The sequence below is a fragment of the Kogia breviceps genome, chromosome 19 (assembly GCF_026419965.1).
Source record: "Kogia breviceps isolate mKogBre1 chromosome 19, mKogBre1 haplotype 1, whole genome shotgun sequence".
Lineage (NCBI taxonomy): Eukaryota > Metazoa > Chordata > Mammalia > Artiodactyla > Physeteridae > Kogia > Kogia breviceps.
The window spans coordinates 19,334,639-19,347,786 of NC_081328.1; the positions used below are offsets into that span (position 1 = coordinate 19,334,639).

Sequence of the window (13,148 nt, forward strand, 5' to 3'; positions counted from 1 at the left end):
ATTAATTAATTTTAAAAATAAATAAATAAAATAAACACCAGAAGTAGACAAGACAAAACTTTAAATATTGTAATTATCAAACTGAACTATATGTTTAAAGAAATGAAAGTTAAGTTTGAAAAGATCTGCAGGGAACAGGAAACCATAAAAAGTGACAAGGCAGATTTAAGAACAAACCAAACAGAACTTCTATAAATAAAGACACATACACACACGTATATTAAAAATAAATAAAGTATTTACAGATGAAATATAACATCTGAATTGGCTTCAAAATAATCCAGGTTAGGGAAGGGGGAAGGAAAGAGGAGTATATACAGGAGATATAAGACTGGCCATATACTGAAAATTGATAAAGATGAGTGACAGGGGCTTCCCTGGTGGCGCAGTGGTTGAGAGTCTGCCTGCCAATGCAAGGGACACAGGTTCGTGCCCTGGTCTGGGAAGATCCCACATGCCGCGAAGCAGCTAGGCCTGTGACCCATGGCCACTGAGCCTGCGCGTCCAGAGCCGGTGCTCCGCAATGGGAGAGGCCACAACAGTGAGAGGCCCGCGTAGGCCTGTGACCCATGGCCACTGAGCCTGCACGTCCAGAGCCGGTGCTCCGCAATGGGAGAGGCCACAACAGTGAGAGGCCCGCGTATCGCAAAAAAAAAAAAAGATGAGTGACAGATACGTGGGAGTTCATTCACTATTCTATTCTACTCTTATATATGTTTAGAGTTTCCCATTATAGAATGTTTAAAATGAGTTAAGTCCGAAGTCAACAAGGTGCTACTCACTCTGAGTACATACATACTGAGACAATGTTATAATTGTCTTACCTCTCTGACCTCACCTTCTACTACTTTTTCCTCTTCCTCTGCTCCAGGCACACTGGAACACCCCAGCACACTTCTGCCTCGGGGTTTCTTCCACCATTATTCCCTCTGCTTAGAACACTCTTCTTCCAGATATGCACATGGCTAGCACTAGAGACCCCTTTAGCTCTCTAGTTTACTTTCTCATCACAATGATCTTCCCTTACTACCCTAAAATCATGCACATGCTCACATATACAGCTGCTCTAGCCTCTTCACAGCACTTATTAGCATTATTTGTCCACCATCTCTTTCAACTAGAAATGTAAGATTCTTAAAAAAAGGAAATTCTGTTTTGTTTACTCTTCATTCCTAGCACCTAAAACAGTGAATGGCTCCTGGTAAGTATCCAATTAACATATGCTGAATGAAGAGACTGATGATGAATAGAAGTAACTAATGAAATCAGTGAAAGAATATCTGAAGATAACCAAGTATTCTAGAATCTATGCACTGTTAAAATTTATATCATTTACTTTGTATCTGTTTCTGATTTATGCTTCATCTCCATGATCTCTACCATGAAGAGGTCAATAGGATAACCCAGTCTTCTAATAGCCAAAACAGAATCCACCACAGCCTGGAAGAGAAATAAATGAGAACAGTAAATATTTGGTCTACTAAAAGAAACCACTGGCCCTAGTAATCTATCACCAGACTAAGCAGATAAAGTGTTTCAGGCTCCAAAACACAAGGCAAGGTCAGAAAGTGTCACTTTGTCATGGATACGAATAACCAGTGCCAATGGATACTTCAGAGCCGACAGGAACTTCAGAGATTATCAAGTCCAAATCCCCTATTTTACAGAGAAGGAAACTAAGTTAAGACTTTAAGAAGTTATGGTCTTAAAACAAGGTCTAACAGGTAGTAGCAGAGTCAGGACTAGAAATCAAGTCTCTTTAACTGTCAAGCCTACTATACAAACACTACTCAAACTTTTCCACCAAAGGACATCTTAATGGAAAAGGAAATGAAATCTAAGGAAAGAGTTCAAAATTTCTGGCTCTAACGACATGAAATTTTTAAGTCTTATGTTTTACCATGAAACTTTTCCACATCATGCCATAATATATACATGTTTGTTTTTTGTTGTTTTTAAATTTTCATTAGGGTAAAGTTGATTTACAGTGTTCTGTTAGTTATACATTTGTTTCAATGTGAAAATAATGCTTTTCCTCCATCGTAAAGTAAAATTGACACTCCAGAAAGACATGTCTCATTTATTCTGCCAAATATCCCCAAGGATATGCAATTTGAGAAGCACAGCACCACACAGCCTATTGCTTAGCTCAGAAAGTAATATGAAAATGACTACAGAAATTAAGTGCTATAATATAACCATCCTCATAAAATAAAAGCAAAAAAAACCCTGTATCTTAGAAAAGTTTACTGAGGTAACTTGATTTTTGGTTTTGAAGACTAATGGGGAATAATGACAAACCATTGGAAAATGAGAGTATTAGTGTTTATATAACTCCAAAAGAGAATGGAGGCCCTAATCAGATAGCTTGAAGATTCTGGGCCACATGATATATGTACTTTAACAGCAGAAAACACAGCAGAGTCTTTATTCAGACTGCTCAGCAAGAAAATGTCTTAATTTCTTAATCTTAATCTGATTTCCCAAGTAGGTTTTTCCTATTGGTAAGAATTGACCAGAAACAACTCAGGTGTTTCAGTATTTATATTTCTCAAGGTAAAATAGTAAGATAGAATTCTGATTTCTATGTCAGTGTATTGTGAATTTGGTTGTTATGAACTCATCATTCCTGATAAACTAATATACTCAAGTTTCAAAAAATGCAAAGCTGAGGAACAATGATGATATTATCAAACTACAGCTACCTGATAAAAGCCTTCCCAAAATACCCAACTTTGTCCTGATATTATATATATATTCTACCTTTAGAAGTAAACACGTATACACTTCCCAGATGTGAATATCATCTATCAGATCAATCATGCTCATTAAAGTGGTAACCTTGACTACAAGGCACACTGCCAAAACAACGTCCCCAACCTCACATAATAAATATGGACCTCTAGGTTTAGAAGACCAGTGTGCATCACTCCAACAGCTTCCACAGGAGGTGATCCAAAAGCAACCAAGTCCCTCCCAACTTTCAAGTTAACTTAAAAGAAGGCTTGGGCTTCCCTGGTGGCGCAGTAGTTGAGAATCCATCTGCCAGTGCAGGGGACACGGGTTCGTGCCCCGGTCCGGGAAGATCCCACATGCCACGGAGCGGCTGAGCCCGTGAGCCATGGCCACTGACCCTGTGTGTCCAGAGCCTGTGCTCCGCAACGGGAGAGGCCACAACAGTGAGAGGCCCGCATACCACAAAAAAAAAAAAAAGAAAAGAAGGCTTAATATGACACTTTTGAAAAATTACACATACTGTTCTGACCAATCAAATCTACTCTATAAATAAGCCTATAAATGTCTGTCTTCTATATTTTGTTGTATGTTCAAAAGAACCACATGCCATAGCTAGCTGACTATCTTACAGGAAAAAGAAAAATACCACCATGTGTTAGGCTGTACTCATTCTGCAGAAGTTTAACCACATACCTCTGTTAACACATCAGCCAGTTGAGGATGAACTTTAGTTTGTAGAGATGTCCTAGCCACATCTAAGAGGATTTCTCTTTTCATCTCTTTTTTAATTTTAACTTGTTCCAAAACTTCAAGTGCCTTTATTTTTGCCAACTTCAAATCCTTCAGCTATTATTCTAGGGTGCAGGCTCTAATACATCAACATAAAACTGTAAGTTATCCAAAGTAAAAGTAACCATCCTTTCCTACTAATAGGTATGTCCAAAAAAGTTAATTACCTATATCAATGCCACTAAATATAAGTGTATGTATGTAATTTATAATCTTTCAGCACTTCATATTTCAAACAATCTCAAACTTACAGAAAAACTGTGTACAATTTACAACAGTACAAAAACACTACAAAAGTTCTTTTTATGTCTGAAAACTATAACATACTGTCGTGTAGTGCTCTTCTGAAAGAGCACATAAGAAAAGTCTCCCTGTAATGCAAAGGAAAAGAACCAGCATTGTCTGGAGAAAAACGACAGACAGGCAGCACCTTCACCAAATGTTCAAGGTTAACATCATAGAACGGGGGACAAACACACACCATGTGCCTCCAGATATGCTGTGTTAAGACCAATACAGCATTTCCATGGCACTCCTGCCAAAGGTTCATAACCTGAGTCTGATCATGAGGAAACAGACAAATCCAAACTGAGGGATTTTCTTTAAAAACAAAAAACAAAAAAAAAAAACCCAGCCTATTCTCTAAAAGTAGCAATGTCAGCAATGTCATGAAACACAAAAGATGGCTCGGAAACTATTCCAGCTTAAAGAAGACTAAAGGGGTATGACAACTGAATGGGACAAGTGATGAAATTTGAATAAAACCTGCAAATTAGATAAAAGTACTTATCAATGTGTTAATATTAATTTCCTGTTTTGATCACTATACTGCGGTTATATATGAGAATTCCCTGGTTGAAGAAACATACACTGAAATATTTCGATCATCATGTCTGCAACTTATTCTTATACCATTAGAAAAAAATATATTACTATATATATACACATTCCATATATATATATATATATATATTCGTGAAAGAGAGAGAAATGTTATTCTTTGGAATATTCTTGCAACTTTTCTGTAGGTCTGACATTGTAACAAAAATTTTTTTGAAAAAACGCTATTGTTTATTCTGAAAAATAATACATAAACTTATTGAAAGCTGGAACTAGTTCTAATTTATTCCCTTCCTCCATTCCTTTATGTCAGTCCTATAATAACTTTCAAAAGTTGACATTTATTGAGCATTTATGCCAGGCACTATTCTAAGGGATTTACATATATTATTTTAGTCCTCTCAACACTATGAAGTGGGTGTTTTTATCATTCCTGTTTCACAGATGAGGAAATTTAGGCTTAAAGGCTTAGATCACCAGGCTAGTAAGAGCCAGAGCCAGGATTTAAACCCAAAAGGCCTGACGCCAGAGCCTGTGTTATTAACCATCTTCAAAACATTTCCTCAGCCTAGGACTTCACAACTTCTCACCTAGACTACTAGGAAAACCTTCACTCTTGACTCCCTTAAAACTGTCCCCCAAATATTTAAAATGCCAATCTGACCATATCACTCATTCATATGTCAGTATGAACATTCTTCTTGGTTAGTATATTACATGCCTATTCACTACTGTCTGCATCACTTTAAACTCCACCAACACCAGACTGCCTGTAGGTCTGCACACACACCAGTTTGCTTCTTTTCTCTGTGCCTTTGCTCACATTGTTCCTTCTGCCTGGAATGCCATTCTCTGCACCCCTCATTCTTTCATCAGGTTCACTCTTCACCTCTCACTCTTTCATCAGGCTCACTCCGTCTAATCCTAAAGATTCAGCCCAGGCCTATTTCCTCCAGAAAATGCTTCCTGACTACCTCAGGCTAGTTTAGGATACCCCTCCCTCCTCAGTGTTTCTATCCCTTCCTGTGCCTAGCTCTGTCACTGCACTGTCACACAGTTTCATAACTATGTCAATGTCTGTCAGCATCTCCCCTTCCCTAATTTCTTCCTTCCTAGCCCAACCTTAATTTTGTTTAGGTATCTCTCTTCCTCAGCGCTTCAGAGGAAGCTGACCCTATCCCTAGCTCAAGGGGCGGATCCTAATTAGATTAAGTCAATTTCCCGAAAAACTGTCAATGGTTTGGGATGGACATAAGACCAATGTTGGTCCAATCATATAAAGAAAGGACTTTTATTCTATGGCTGGGTGAATGGTTTTCTCTTGCCCTCTCCTGCTGAGTGTTAGTAAGAAGAACAGGTAGCCTTGATTTCTTCTGACAGTCTTTCATCCAGGATGGGAATAAGTCCATGATGAAACAGCATTACAAGTAGAAAAGCTAAGAGACAGAAAGGATCTGGGTACTTGATGACTGAATGAATTTTTTAATCAACTAACCCTAGAAGCCTGCTTTATTGCTATATTTCCTGTTACGGGAGATAATTTTCTTATTGTTTAAGTGACTTTTAGTCAAGTTTCTACTGCTTACAGCTAAAAGCATCTTGAGATAAGTTGCAGGTACTGAACTAACAGACAGATCCCAATACTAAATGAAACACAAAGTGATCCTTTTAGCACTTTGAAAGGACAGGTTATGCTTTGCTAAAATGGTCCTTGAAAGAGCAAAAATTCAATTGCTTAATTAGAAAAGACAGATAAGTAATGCAAAGAAAACAATAAATTGAACAAAGGCATGGAGGTAGAAATGTATGTAATGATTTCAGAGGCCAGTGAATGAAGGAGTCTGGCTAGAGGAGACTGTTTAAAAGGGAAATAAAACTAGAAAAGTAGGTAAATTCACAATGTGGAAAACCTTTAATAATTCTTCTCTAGTTATTTTTTTAAAGGTGCATAATTTGGTTTCAACTTTCTCAGTGACGTTTTCTTTCTTAGGCCATTAGTCATGGGTACATGGCTGATTTTTTAACTTTTATATATATATATCAAATATTTCATTTTTTAAAAAGGTAAATAATTTCAATAAAAGGCATTATTTTGACTAAAAATTTCATTATTATTTCCATTTATAATTGTCTAAAAATATCTTGATAAAAATTAACTTTGGCCCTCTAAAATTAAACCATTTTACTAGCAAAAAAAAAAATAACTTTTTATTCAAAATAAAGTACCACATGAATGTGCATTCTATGAAATTCTAATACCTCAGAAATGTAAAGATCAGCTTGTTTTAGTAACTCTCCGATATTTAGAACATTTGAAGTAGTACCATCTCCTGTAATGTCATCCTGGGCTGTTGCTACTTTTACTATCAAGGAAGCTGTTGGGTGTTGAATTTGCTGAAAAAAGCAAGAGAGAATGAGATAAATAGTCCACCAAAAACAAGATAACCTAAGGGTCAACAGTAAAATTAAGAAATGAAATAAGCTTCATTCTGTAAGTTCACAAGTTTTATATTATCATACATAATAAATGTCAAAACAAAAAGTTAAAAACTGAGAACTAATGAGGTTTGAACATTTTATAAAAGAGTCTCTGCTTCGAATGCAATGACATTTCCAAAATAAGATTAAATCCTTCAATCTTGAAGATGAATGTATGTACTAAACTTGCAAAGGATTTTTTTTCCATGATTACAAAGAACATAAAGCATTGCCTTTAAAAGATGTAACTAATTTGGAAGTATCCCTAAGCTATTATTTGCACTACACAAAGATTTGAAAACAGCCAATAGACTTTTTTTTCCCTAAGATTTAATCCAACAAGCATGTCTCATGACTGCAGTATTCAGCTGATGGCCTTCGTTTAAGGATATACAAATTGTACTATGTTCTCAGCTAAGACTAATTAAGGTTTATTAAGTCAGCAACAGCAGCTCACCATCTCATGAAGCAGTACGTTGCCATCTTTGGTGAGTTTGATGTCTCCTGCACCAGAAACAAGCCTGTTCAGAAAACAGTGGTTATAAACTTCACATAGCAAGAGCCAAACAAGACACTCCCAGTGTTAGCCACTCCACTATCCTTAATATAAGTAACTGGGTGTGGAAAACTTCCATTATACCATGGGGGATACCACAGTAACTACCACAGAATCACTTCTCCCCAGATAGACTGCTATGGTGATTTCATTCCAAACAGCACATTTACAAGTTTAAGGACAAGAGCAGTCCATGAGTTATGAACAGTGGTTTGGTACCTGGAAGAGTACTTGGAAGTCTACAAACCACAAATTTGTCAACTTTCTGCAGGTTGCTTTTTTTGTGAAATGTTACCATTCATTCACTCAACTAATTTTTTCCCTCACCCCTCAAGTTTATTAGATCAAGTTCTGTCAATTCTACAACCTAAATGTCTCTTGAATCTACCTCCTCCTCTCCATCTCCACTGTCATCATCATCTCTAGTCTGGACTACTTAGCATCTTGAATTTGAATTTACCCTCCACACTTCATTTATCTTTCTAAAAGGCAATGTGATTCAGTCAGTTCCCTCACCAAAAATCATTCCATGATTTCCATGTTCTCCATCACCTTCAAGATAAAATCCAAACTATACAGCAATGACATAGTTTACCTTTCCCAATCTGGGTAATGTCTATTTCTTCTACCTCTTCTACCAAATGAGATCTTGTGGGCAAACCTTGTGGTTCCCTTACTACATCGTGTTTGCTTTTGTTTCTGTTGGATTTACACCATTGAGCTTCTCTTGTTCCTGAAGTTACCCTATCTAGAAGGCCTTTACTCCCTTCTCCAACTGGAGAACTCTAATTCGTTTTTCAAGACTGATGAAAAATCCTCTGTTATTGAGAAGCTTTCCCTTCTCCCTTCTGCCATCAGTTATTAGTCCCTTTCCTCAGTATAATGGTGTATATATATAATTAGCACATTCATCTCTACCAGAACTCCTTAAGAATGGAAGCTGTATCTTGGTCATCTCTGTGTGCCCAGCATCCCAGTTAGTACATACTCAGTGCCCTCTTTTACTGTTAATATTAATTACCTTGCTCATTCCTCTGACGCTGTACCTCTCTCCTCTTACACCTCTTTGCCCTCACTAGTCTCTTTCCCTCTCTTCTAGAGAAAATAATGGTCCTAAGTAAATATATGCTGAAAGAGCGTTCAACTTGCCTAGGGACGCATAGCTAAAGCGGACCTTGGATTTGAACCCAAGCTTGCCAGGTTCCAAAGCCCGTGCTGTCTCTACAACACGCTGCCAAGCAAAACCCAAACTCTTAAACAGCAGGAGAGCTAGATGGCTTATGTTTCATATATGACACTAAATGAACTTTCTACGGGGGGCAGGGAGGGGGGAGGTCACAGCGGGCCCTTTCTTCGGGTAGCATTTCTCCTCCTCTCCCACCAGGCTAGAAATGAGCTCAGGGCAGGAATGAGAACGAGGGAAAGTAGGCCCAGAAGTGCGTCCACATCGCTCCCAAGTCTTTGTGGAACGTCTGCCTCACAGCGCGCCCCGACACCCAACAAACCCCAAACCCCTAACCGCCGCTCCAACCGCCGTCTCACATTTTCATGGTTCCTTTAGGACGCAAGTTGGTCCGCAGCACATCCTGCAGCCCTCGGGCGGCGCATATATTGACTGCCAAGGCCGCCTGGGCCCGCACCACCTCAGCCTTGGAGTTTATGGCTTTTACCGCAGCCACGGCCAGACAGTACGAAAAAACAGCCCGCGTAAAGCGGCCTCACCTGCTATTCTGAGGGAAATCCTGGCGCCACGGCTCACGTTCCTGAGCCTCAGCCAATCCGCGCCCGGACAGGAAGTAACGTCATCAGGCGTCGGCGGAACGGAAGCCCGAATCGCCTCGGGTCGGGTCGCAAAGATGGCGTCCTCCGCCTCCGGGAAGCGAGTGGTTAATCAGGACGAACTGCGGCGGTTGATGAAGGAGAAGCAGCGTCTGAGCACCAACCGTAAACGGATAGAATCTCCATTCGCGAAGTACAACCGCTTGGGGCAGCTGAGTTGTGCCCTGTGTAACACCTCGGTTAAGAGCGAGCTCCTGTGGCAGACTCACGTTCTGGGAAAGCAGCACCGAGAGAAAGTGGCCGAGCTGAAAGGCGCGAAGGAAGCCGCCCAGGGGCCGTCCGCCAGCGCAGTGCCTCAATCCGCCAGCGCAGTACCTCAGTCCGCCAAGAGGAAGGCGCCGGACGCAGAGAGCCAAGATGCCAAAAGAGCGAAGGCCTCCTTGGTGTCTCAAGTACAGCCCTCCACTTCCGCTTTGCCCACCAACTTTGACAAAGCTGGAAAGGAGTCCACTAGGGCGACCCTCAGTAAGGCTTCGGGACTCGGTTTACTCCCTGATTATGAAGATGAGGAAGAGGAGGAGGAGAAAGAGGAGGGAGGAGGAGGAGAAGGGAAAAGAGGGGATGTCTGTAAGCATCCGGCCAACGCACAGGGCAAGGAACACTCACTTTCTTCCGCGCGGGAGGCAACCGGTAGTAGGCTGCCAAGCGATTTCTCGGACACAAATCCTCCCAAGGCCCCTTTAATTCCTCATTCAGGGTCAATTGAGAAAGCAGAAATACATGAAAAAGTGGTGGAAAGGAGAGAAAACACAGCGGAAGCATTACCGGAAGGGTTTTTTGACGACCCTGAGATAGATGCGAGGGTACGAAAGGTTGATGCCCCAAAGGATCAGATGGACAAAGAATGGGACGAATTTCAAAAAGCCATGAGACAGGTCAACACTATTTCCGAAGCCATAGTTGCCGAAGAGGATGAGGAGGGACGGTTGGACCGGCAGATTGGGGAGATCGATGAGCAGATAGAGTGTTACCGTCGGGTGGAAAAGCTGCGGAATCGCCAGGATGAGATAAAAAATAAGCTTAAAGAGGTTCTGACCATAAAAGAACTGCAGAAAAAGGAAGAGGAGAACGTTGACAGCGATGATGAGGTAGAACTACAGGATTTGTTGTCTCAGGATTGGAGGGTGAAAGGGACGTTGTTATAGGGTTTCAAAGACCCAAGAGTTCTACATCCTTTACCACTGTATATAAAGTGCCACCTCTCAATACGATGTCGGTTACTCCATGCCTAGAGATTTGGTAACTTGACTGGGTTGTCGAGATACAATGAGCCTGTGAAGATACCGCTTTGGAAAATTGGTGTAAAATATTTTTGAGGTAAAGGTGTTTTTGAAGTTTTCGAAGTATTACACTCAAATGCCCACTTTTTCACACACTTACAGATCTAAAGTTTGAGTTGTAAAAGCTGTAAGCTGTAAATATTGTAAATATTAAATATATATTTACTTAAGAATGTTTTGAAATTTATAAGTTAATAGAAGTCAGACCAACAGACAAGCTTTTAGATGAAAACCAAGTGTGGCATTTAGAATGTATATGGCTTTTTCTTTTCCAACTCCCTAAATCAAACTCAAGAGGGTTGTGGCCTGGCGGGGGGGTGTTTTGTTGTTGTTTTTAAGAACACTACTCATATAAGTCATTCAGGGCTAATCAGGTCTCTGTTTCAAAACCGTGTTCCAGGAGAATATGGTGAAAAATATATGCCAAGTATGGCCAACCTCCTTAATCCAAAGTTTCTCTCGATTAAACCAGTGATTCTCGGATGTAGGTGCACAGGAAGATCTCATACAAAGATTTTTTTAAGTGTATGTGGATCATCTAGGAAGCTTTTTAAAAAATTCATGTGCTCGTGCCCTACCGTTGGAGAGATTCAGTAAATCTGGAGTGGGGCTCAGACACCTGTATTAGTTTTGATGGCTTCCCAGGTTATCCTGTGGGAATGCCCTGGTGGTCCAGTGGTTGGGACTCCGCGCTTCCACTGCAGGTGGCGCGGGTTCTACCCCTGGTCGAACTAACATTCCCGCAAGCCGCGAGGCGCAGCCAATAAAAAGAAAGCTTCCCAGGTTATTCTAGTAAGGCCAAAATTGGAGCACCACTGCCCTAAATCCAGAACCTATTTATATTTTTCCAGGCTTTGTTTTTTTCTTTAAATGACACATTCCGTAAGTTTACTGTCTGTTGCATAAAAGAAATGCTACCTTTTATTTATATCCCATCTAATCTTAAATTTTATTGTTACATATTATAAATTAGGGGTCAGAGTTAACAGGTTCTATCAATTGTAGGAAGGAGGTATAAGTTGTTTCTCCAGCGGTAACAATTAGCCTGTGCTGACCATCAATAGTTTAAATCAGTCCTTCTCCCTTTGGAGATAGAGGTATTCAAATAGGAAAAAGGAATTAGCAATGTTCCGGAGATAGAAATGCATACAGCACATTCAAATAAAAGTGAGTAGTAATAATAATAGCTAAGACTTTCTTATAAGCCAGGCAGAGTTCTAAGTGCTTTACATAAGCTTAGTCTAGTTTCCCTAAAGCCCAGGTTCTAAGCCCAGGGATAAGGTATAAAAAAGCCTTGAGTGTTGAACAAAAGAATTCTTCCTGTAGGCAATGTGGGCAAAATGGAAGTTTTTGAGCAGAGAGTCATATCTGCAAGAAATATAATGGAAGATTACTTCAGTTGCAGTATATAGAACGGAATGAACATGGGTAGTGGGTAGGAAGCTGGGAGACTACTTGGAAACTAGATTTTAAAAGCAAGGCAACAGGGCTTCCCTGGTGGCGCAGTGGTTGAGAATCCGCCTGCCGATGCAGGGGACACGGGTTCGTGCCCCGGTCCGGGAGGATCCCACGTGCCGCGGAGCGGCTGGGCCCGTGAGCCATGGCCACTGAGCCTGTGCGACCGGAGCCTGTGCGACCGGAGCCTGTGCTCCGCAACGGGAGAGGCCACAACAGTGAGAGGCCCGCATACCACAAAAAATAAATTAAAAAAATAAAAGCAAGGCAACTAAGACTGTAATTAGGTATGTATTGAGAGAAAAGTAATAGTATTGAAAGAATTTCACAGGAAGGGCTAACACTGACAAGAAGTGAAGAAAAACAGATATATAGATGGAATTCAGGGGTTTGGGGTTTTTCTAGTGTGGGTGCCTAAAAGAAGTTATCTAACACTTATGGAGCATATTAATTGTCCTGCAGCCTTTGGCAGAAAGAGTTTGCTTTCCTGAGCTGTTCAGTGGATCTGTGATAGCAACTTCAGTTTGATAATGTAAAAGGTATGTCTGCATCAAATGTATGAACCCACACACTTAGAGTTTTCTGTCATTTATCATATTATTTCAGGATGTGAGAAAGTACAAGAGGGGTCTTGAATGGTGGGCCAACATGGGCCTAAGAGGCTAGGCTAATGATCTAGAGGAGCACTGAATATTAAAAATATAATTCAAGCCACATACATATATTAAATTTTCTAGTAGCCATATGGAAAAGTAAAAAGAATGTAAAATTAGTTTTATTTTATTTAATCCAATATATCCAAAATACTCCGTTAAATTTCAATATGTAATCAATATTTAAGTATTATTAATGAAATATTTTACATTTTGGGGATTCCTGCAGAAATGTGTTTTGAAATCTGGGTGTATCTAATAGCACATCTCAATTTGGACTGGCTGTATTTCAAGTACTCACTAGCCATATGTGACTAACGGCTACCATAAAGGACAGCTCAGGTTTAAAGAGAAAGGTATTGGGACTTCCCTGGTGGTCCAATGGTTAGACTCAATGCTCCCAATGCAGGGGGCGTGGGTTCGATCCCTGGTCAAGGAAATAAAATCCCGCATGCTGCACGACACAGCCAAAAAAATAAAGAGAAAGGTATCCAGGTGGAAAAATACAACATGATCAGGAGG

General features: G+C 40.2%; 2 protein-coding genes across 2 annotated transcripts in view; one reads left to right on the top strand and one right to left on the bottom strand.

Moving 5' to 3' along the window:
- The window catches only part of CCT6B (chaperonin containing TCP1 subunit 6B), a 58,041-nt gene extending 49,018 nt beyond the window's left edge, over nt 1-9,023 (bottom strand). Inside the window, exons 1-4 of the mRNA XM_067021807.1 lie at nt 8,942-9,023; nt 7,301-7,364; nt 6,625-6,759; nt 1,337-1,440 (exon numbers count right to left, since the gene is read on the bottom strand). Of these exons, the coding sequence (XP_066877908.1) occupies nt 1,337-1,440; nt 6,625-6,759; nt 7,301-7,364; nt 8,942-8,949 (311 nt within the window). The 5' untranslated portion in view covers nt 8,950-9,023. The remainder of the gene's footprint in view (nt 1-1,336; nt 1,441-6,624; nt 6,760-7,300; nt 7,365-8,941) is intronic.
- Nucleotides 9,024-9,222: 199 nt separating this feature from the next.
- On the top strand, nt 9,223-12,713 carry ZNF830 (zinc finger protein 830). Its single transcript, XM_059048670.2, has one exon. It carries the CDS (start codon nt 9,256-9,258, stop codon nt 10,381-10,383), a length of 1,128 nt encoding a protein of 375 aa, XP_058904653.1. The 5' UTR covers nt 9,223-9,255; the 3' UTR covers nt 10,384-12,713.
- The last annotated feature ends 435 nt before the right edge of the window (nt 12,714-13,148 follow it).

Excerpts from the sequence above, each read along its gene's own strand:
- ZNF830 (XM_059048670.2), top strand. The coding sequence starts at position 9,256 with ATGGCGTCCTCCGCCTCCGGGAAGCGAGTGGTTAATCAGGACGAACTG.